General features: G+C 33.8%; 1 protein-coding gene across 1 annotated transcript in view; it reads left to right on the forward strand.

Annotated features, from left to right (window-relative positions):
* The window catches only part of TTK (TTK protein kinase), a 66,461-nt gene that overhangs the window by 22,461 nt on the left and 36,150 nt on the right, over positions 1-7,850 (forward strand). Inside the window, exons 11-13 of the mRNA XM_012646048.1 lie at positions 1,498-1,634; positions 2,993-3,119; positions 5,615-5,707. Coding sequence (XP_012501502.1) covers positions 1,498-1,634; positions 2,993-3,119; positions 5,615-5,707 — 357 coding nt within the window. The remainder of the gene's footprint in view (positions 1-1,497; positions 1,635-2,992; positions 3,120-5,614; positions 5,708-7,850) is intronic.

A 7,850-nucleotide genomic window follows, 5' to 3' on the forward strand; every position in this document is an offset into this window, starting at 1 on the left:
TTCCACTCTCAGCTTTATAGTCAAGAGAATTGAAAACATATATCCCCACAAATATTTGTACATGAATATTCATACCAGCATTTTCATACTTGCCAAAAAAATGAAAGTAATAAAATATCCATCACATGGATGAATGAATAAACAAAGTGTGGTACATCCATACAATGGGATATCATTCAACAATATAAAAAGTAATGAGGTACTGGGACATACTACAACATGTATGAACATTAAAAATATGCTAAGTGGAAGAAGCTCATCATAAACGATCATATATTATATGATCTCATTTAAATATAGTGTTTAGAATAGGTAAATCCCATAGAGATGGAAAGTAGATTAGTGGTTTCCAGAGACTGGGAGCAGTGGGAAATGGGGAGTGACCACTAGTGGGTATGGGGTTTCTTTTAGGAGATGAAAATATTCTAAAATTCAATAGTGGTGATGATTGCACAACTGTGAATATACTAAAAATCATTGACTAGTACACTTAGGGAAAAAAAGAAACTTAAAAGATTGAAATGTAGAAAGTAGAATAGATTTATCCATTATGGTTCTCAAGAGCATAATGAGGACCAATGTGTTGCAATTATAATAGAGAAACTGATTTAATCTAAATATCTGCAATACTTTCTAATAACTAAAGCTGTCCCAAAATTGAAGTGCACCTTTGTAGACAGTAATGAGTGCTCAGTTACTACAAGTATTCAAGCAAAATGTGGCTCTCTGTTTGATTGAGAGGTAGTACAGCAGGGGTTAACAAACTTTCTGTAAAGGGTTAGTAGACTTTGTAGGCTAGATGGTCTCTGTTGCAACTTTTCAATTAAGCCATTAGAGCATGAAAACAAAAACCATAGACAATAGATAAGTAAATTGGCACAGCCATGTTCCAGTAAAACTTTGTTTAAAAAGTAGACGACAGGCCAGTTTCAGCCTGAGCCTGCAGACTATAATTAGCTGATCCTGCTGTAGAGGATGTCATTTATCATTGTTTGGGATTTGTACAAGATCACTTCTACAGAGTCTACGTCTCTTCTAAGGAAGAACACAAGATAGGCATTTGCCATTCCAAATCCTGCTAAATAATTAGTCTTTGGCTACATTTGGGGAGGGGGAGGGATGTAGTTTTGTTGACTATAGAAAGGCTAATTTTCAGAAGCACAGAATACTATTTTAGATTATAAAAGATTAATACCTGTTAAAATAGCTCTGATTGGTGGTGCAGGGATGTTAGATTCCCTTTTGTTAAACAATTTTGTGTGCCTTCACTCTACTTGTAATTAGTTTGAGCAGAATGTACCAGGCTTAACAGTTGGGAATAAAAGAACTATTCTAAAAAGTTATTGAAAGTCTGAAATACATAAACCTACCTGTTTTAGAATGCTTTTGTATTTCATAGTGTATTATTTTCTTTTAAAAGTTATAATGTTTGTAAAACTCTTGAACAGGTGACTAATTTAAGAACTCTAAATCATAGTATTTTTTATTTTGTTTTAGCAGAAGCCTGCCACTTTTGAGCAACCTGTTTTTTCAGTTTCAAAGCAGTCACCACCAATGTCGGCACATAAATGGTTTGATCCAAAATCTATTTGTAAGACACCAAGCAGCAATGATTTGGATGATTACATGAGCTGGTAATTACTTTTGGCATTTAGCTTGGAAGGCAGGATGATACAATAGAATCGACATGGACTTCTGGGCCAAATAGTTCTGGGGTTGAATCCTGCTCTGTTACTTTAAAGACTTTTCCAAATTCATATTATTTTTCTCAGCATCAATTTTTTCATCTATAAAATGGGAAGGGGAAAGTGGTTACAATAATATGTATTTTTAAGGATTGCTGTGAATGTAGTCTTTGTCATATTGTAATCTGTACCTAGAACCTATAAAGGTTCTAAGGATGCAAAACTTGCATTGCCACTTGGATACCTAACTGAGAGAGATATTTTAAAGGTTAGCATTCTTAGAGTGGATAAAGGGTAGATAAATTTTTTAACTTAAGAGGCATTAATTGGAATGTGATAGTTTCTGGAAGAGGTGAGTTGAATAGTTCACACAGCTCTGGGTGTGTTCAAAGGTGTAAGACTTGAGTGGTTAGGAATGAGGGATAAATAAATAAATTGAATGGTAAGTGTTGATTAACAGGGAACACAAGAGATATTGCAAAAGCAAATGAATGACATTTCAAAGAAAGGAAATAAAGGGATGTGTTACGTGTAACCTTCAATTAGTGGCTATGTTTTTAATATCTTAGGGGATAGCTTAAGTCCATGGTGCCTTTTGCTTTTCATTGGCATAATATAATCTTTGTTTTTAATTAAAGCTTGTCTTAGAGATTTTATAACCCAGCCTCTTACCTATTTAATACAATTTTACTAGATATTGCTTCATTTTATTACATATAGAATATTTTAAAGAATGATTGCTAACTAAAATAGTGATGTAGATATTTCTTGTGATATTATTTATTGTTAACAAATATTTGTAGAACGCTTTTGTGCCAACCACTGTTCCAGGTGTTGAGGACATAGTAGCAAACAAGGCAAACAAAGCATGAATGTGTACTGAGCAGATTTAAGCTCAAATGCCAAACTCTGATGTAAATGGCTTTCAGATAGTTCTAGTAGGCCATTAGAGAACATTATTGTTAAAAAACACTCAAAAAATTTATGATCGGCCATAAGCTGATCTTTGCCTTGTCTAAATTCTTATAAAATAATCCTAACTCCGCATTTTAAATGCCATCGCATTTATTTTACTAACAAGTATTTCTTGTTTGGGTACAAAATATTACTTTTGGAAAGAATTCCCAAAGTAAAATATCTGGTGGTTGAGTATCTAGAATAAATAAATATTAGCTATGTTATGAAAACTAACTTGGGTTCTGTTTGATGTAACACCTTTAAATTTATATCAACCTTCTAAAACACATGAAAACTGAATCAAAATCTTGTTTTTAAAATTTTAATGTTTTAAATGAAACCTTTCCTAGTTTTAGAACTCCAGTTGTAAAGAATGACTTTCCACCTGCTTGTCAGTTGTCAACACCTTATAGCCAACTTGCCTATTTCCAGCAGCAACAACAGCAAATACCTGCTACTCCACTTCAAAATTTACAGGTTCGATAAGCTCTATATATGATGGTATATATTAAGGTATAATCAGTTTCATAGATTATATTTTTACGGCATTTAGATGTTGGGAAAGGTCTTAAGACCTTTGTCCACTTGTATTCCCATTAGGCAAAATTTTTCTTATATCCTAATAAGTATATGCCTTGTGACTGAGAAGTTAATTATTGAAGAACGTAATGAAGCTGCTCTTATTAACTAGACCAAAGGACCCAGTTTGAATAGCTGAATAAAATTTCTCTTATAATCAGTTGCTTTTTATTCTATTTAACTATTTAAGTTGTTAGTGAGCAGCTTCATTTTGTTTGTTGATTAATATACAGTTCATTTGGAAAAAATAATTTTGAAGAATATCAGAATAGAGATAGGAGGTACTACTAGAATATATTATAATTATTATAAACTAAGAGAAAAATTTTTTGCTGGTGAAGCAATTGCATTGCCATCTGAAAAAAATTAGATAGTCTTCACACTAATAACTAAAATTAGTTTCTAATAACTATCTCAGAGGCAGCTTAATAGTGGTAGAAAACATGGGCCTTGAAGACAGACTGCCTGGGCATAAATTTTGGCCTCAATACTTACCAGCTCTGTGATCCTTTGCAAGTTACTTAAATTCTCTGTACCTGTTTCATCACCTATAAAATTAATAAGGCTACCTACCTCATAGGATGGTTGTGAAGATTAAATTAGTTAAAACAGAGTGTGGTACTCAGGAAATAATAAATGTATGTTAGCAATTTTTATTTAAATAAAACAGCAAGAAGAGTAAGTACAAAAGTCAATTGATTAAAAAAAAATAAGTTGATAGAAAGTAGAACGGTGGTTATCAGGAGCTGGGGGAGGAAGGAATGGGGAGGTATTGTTTAATGGGTACAGAGTTTCAGTAATGCGAGGATTAAAAACTTCTGGAGATCGATGGATAGTGATGATGTTTGCATAACAACGTGAAGGGACTTAATTGCCACTGGTTAGTACTTAAAAATGGTTAAAATGGTAAATTTTATGTTATATATATTTTGCCACAATTTAAAAGAATAATGGACAAAATAATTAGCTGACAATGGATCATACTAACTATGGAAAGAGGTGATAATGTTTTGAGGATTGAAACAATATATAATAAACTACAAAGGAAAAAGAGAAAGATGATCAAGTTTGCCCATACATTGATTCAAAATACATTTATTGAGCTATTGCTAACATCAGGCCCTGTTTGAGTCGAAATCTAGAAGCAAGTCAGAAATGACAAGTGAAGGGGTTTGGGGGAGGCTTCTAGGAGAGGCCAGTATTGGAGGGAACTGAAAAGAGGCCACAATGTGGCTAGAGCTCAGGAAGGGGAAGGGGTGAACTCCAGGGTTCTGCTGGGCCCTTAAATTTTACCCTAAGAGGGATAGGAAGCTGTGGACAAGTTTGAAGCAGGGATGTGAAATTATCTGATTTGCATTTTGAAAACTCTGCCACAGTGAGAAAGGTAGACTAAGGGAGATATAAGGTGTCCTGTGTAGGAAACTGAACCTTACATTGGTGTTGAATCAGAAATAAGTTAGAATTATTTTATTCTAAAAACTGTCAGGGAAAAAGGACATTAAACTGCTTTCTTCCCTCAGAATGTTCACAGTGTAAGTACAAAAGAATAGAGAGAGGAGGCACGAAAGGTGGGGGGACCTTGATGAAATTACAAAAGGTGCGTATTTCAAAGCCTAATACTTTCTTATAGGAAACACATTTCATGACTCAACAGTGTCTCCCAACCCTAGGAGTTAAAGAAATTAGAATCTGTATCTTTTTATTTAAATAGGAGATTACATGAAAGATTCCACCATTTGGAATCTAAAACAGGACTTAATTAAATTGAGGTTTATTCAGACCTTGTTTCAACTTGGTTAATCAGCTAATCAGGTGCTCTTTTTGTTTTAACTTCTTTATCAGCTCAGAATAAGTCCTCTCAGCACTCCATCTGTTCAAAGCGTTTATAGGTACATAGATCCTCTAGCATAAAGGAAGAGATGAAGGTGCAAGTTGTATAGTACATCAGTTGAAAGTTTGCTAGGAAAGATGCTAAAGTTCAGAGAAATTAAATAACTTGTTGAACATCACTCAGCACAAAGAGGGGAATTGCTGAAGCTTGCATTTATCTGATTGACTTTGGAGCTCTTAGCACCTTGGCGCATTGCTTCCTTTATAATATAATGCTAAATTAGAAAAAAGAATATAGATATAATTGTCTGCAAATGTATATATATGTACGTAAGTAAAGAGGTATAAGGAAAAAGATTAGAAAGGAAGCATGAAAATTGATAAAAAGTTTATGTCTTTGATCAAAGTATGTAGAGCAAGTTTCCTTTTTAAAATACTGTAATGTATGTAATTACTTAAGATTTAAGATAATTTCAAAATTGGAAGCAGTTCACTATACCAAATATAAGCTAGTTTCTTAGGCATATTCTTTGAACCTTTACTTATGTATTTTAATTATTTAGATTTCAGCATCCTCATCAAAAAATGAATGCATTTCAGTTAAAGGAAGAATTTATTCCATATTAAAGCAGATAGGAAGTGGAGGTTCAAGTAAGGTAAGTATCTTATATATTTAAGAAATGAATAAAAATATTTTAAACATTTTTTGGTCTTTTTACCTATGGGGGCTCTTTTTTCTTCACTTCTAGGGGCCTATAATACTGTTGAGCCAAAAAGGCCATCTCATCCCCTGCCCTCCTCTTCCCACTAGCCTCCACACCCACAAGTGACATATCCTCTTTAGACCTACCTTTTTGTCCCAGTCTCCTGCTTCCTCTCCAGTGTCCTATGCTTCTGAATTTCTTCTCTAATAACATGAACTTTGACTTAGGGTGGGAAATGACCACTATGTGTTAGCACCGAAGAATCTTTCTAAAACTGAGTCAGAACATGATATAAATTGCTAATATGCTTAGAACTATTCTGCAAAGAATTTCACTAATGGATTTACACATAAGATTTCACTAATGTTTTGAGTTTTTCATTCCAAAAACAGTTTAATAACCAATAAGTTTCTCGAATTAGATTATTTTCTAAATTTATATGGTTCTAATTCTCTGTGGATAGAAGGCATCTGAAGCATTATCTAAACTTGCCATCTTTGTATTCTCTTAAATCTACTTTGGTCAGATTTTTGCCTTTATCACTCACCAAAACAACTATAATCAAGGTTGCCAATGATCTCTATATTTTTGCCAAATTTAATTCTTAGCTTTGATTTTGGGTTACTTAGCAACATTTGGGACAATTGATTATTTTTTCTTACTGAATTTTTTGTTCTGTTTTCTACTTGGCCGCTCTGTTTTCCTCTTCTCAAACTGGCCGTTTCTATTGCCTTCCTCATGTCCCTGATTTCAGTGGAGCAATGCCCCAGGGCATGGTCCTTAACCTCTTTAATTCTTTCCCTTAGACTCCCTCACTCTGGTGGTGTTCTTTTCTTTCCAGTCTCATAGTTTTAAATACCATGTATATGATACAAATTTATAGATTTATATTTCCAGCTCAGACCTCTCCTTTGAATTTCAGACTTATATATCTAACTTGATTTTTCAGCATCTCTTCGTGGTGTCTACTATGCATTTAAAACGATATGTCCAAACACAACTCTTACTCTATAGTCTTTTCCATTTCAGTAAATGCCAACTTCATTCTTCCAATTGCTTGACCAAAAAATTGACTCCTCTTACTTTCATACATACAATCTAGCCAATCAGCAAATCTTGGTTTTTCCTCAGAGTGTCTCCAAAATCTGTTTCTCATCATCTCCAATATTATCACTTTGGTTGAAGTAACTATTGTATTTTCACCTGGATTATTACATTAGTCTTAATGACTCAGTCCTTGCCCGCCTGTCTATTATTTTATTGTATATTGACAAATTATAGTTGTATATTTTTGTGGAGTACTAAGTGGTGTTAGGACTTTTTAATTCAATGTGGAATGATTAAATTAAGCTAATTAACGTACCTATCATCTCAAATATTTAACATTGTGATGAGAACATCAGAAATTTCTTCTTTTAGTGTATTAGAGTATGCTATATTCAATTATTAGCTATACTCAGCATGCTGTCCTATTGATCTCAAAAATCAAACCTACTCCTCTTATCTCATTGAGGCTTTGTACCCTTTAACAATCATCTCCCATTGTTCTCATCTCCCTGCCTCTGGTAACCACCATTCTACTCTCTGCTTCTGTGAGTTTAATTGTTTTAGATTACACATGTAAGGGAAAACGTGGTGTTTATCATTTCCTCATCGTCTATTTTAAAACAACAGTCTATTACCGTAGATATCCTCATGTCTTTGCTCAAGTATCTGCTCAGTTAAGCCTTCCTTGCCCACACTCTAAAACTACAATCCCCACTTTCCAGACATTGATGTTCTCCATTCCCCTTTCCTGCTTTATTTTTCTCTGTAGTTTACCTTCTAGCATGCTCTGTAATTTAGTTGTTTGGTTTGTTGTTTGTGTCTCCCTGCACTTGACTGTGAGCTCCATGAAGATAGGGATATTTGTCTAATTTGCTTGGAGATGCTAGCTCCGGTGTCTAGAACAGTACCTAGAACAGATAGGGACTGAATTCATTTGTTGAATAAACTAACTGTTCCTCCTTGGCTATTTTGCTATTATAAGTTGTTGAGGATGATGTACGAAACACTGTTAGGCTCATTTTACATGTTATTGTAATTTTCTAATCCC

Source organism: Propithecus coquereli, unplaced genomic scaffold, assembly GCF_000956105.1.
Source record: "Propithecus coquereli isolate 6110/MARCELLA unplaced genomic scaffold, Pcoq_1.0 Scaffold24, whole genome shotgun sequence".
Taxonomy (NCBI): domain Eukaryota; kingdom Metazoa; phylum Chordata; class Mammalia; order Primates; family Indriidae; genus Propithecus; species Propithecus coquereli.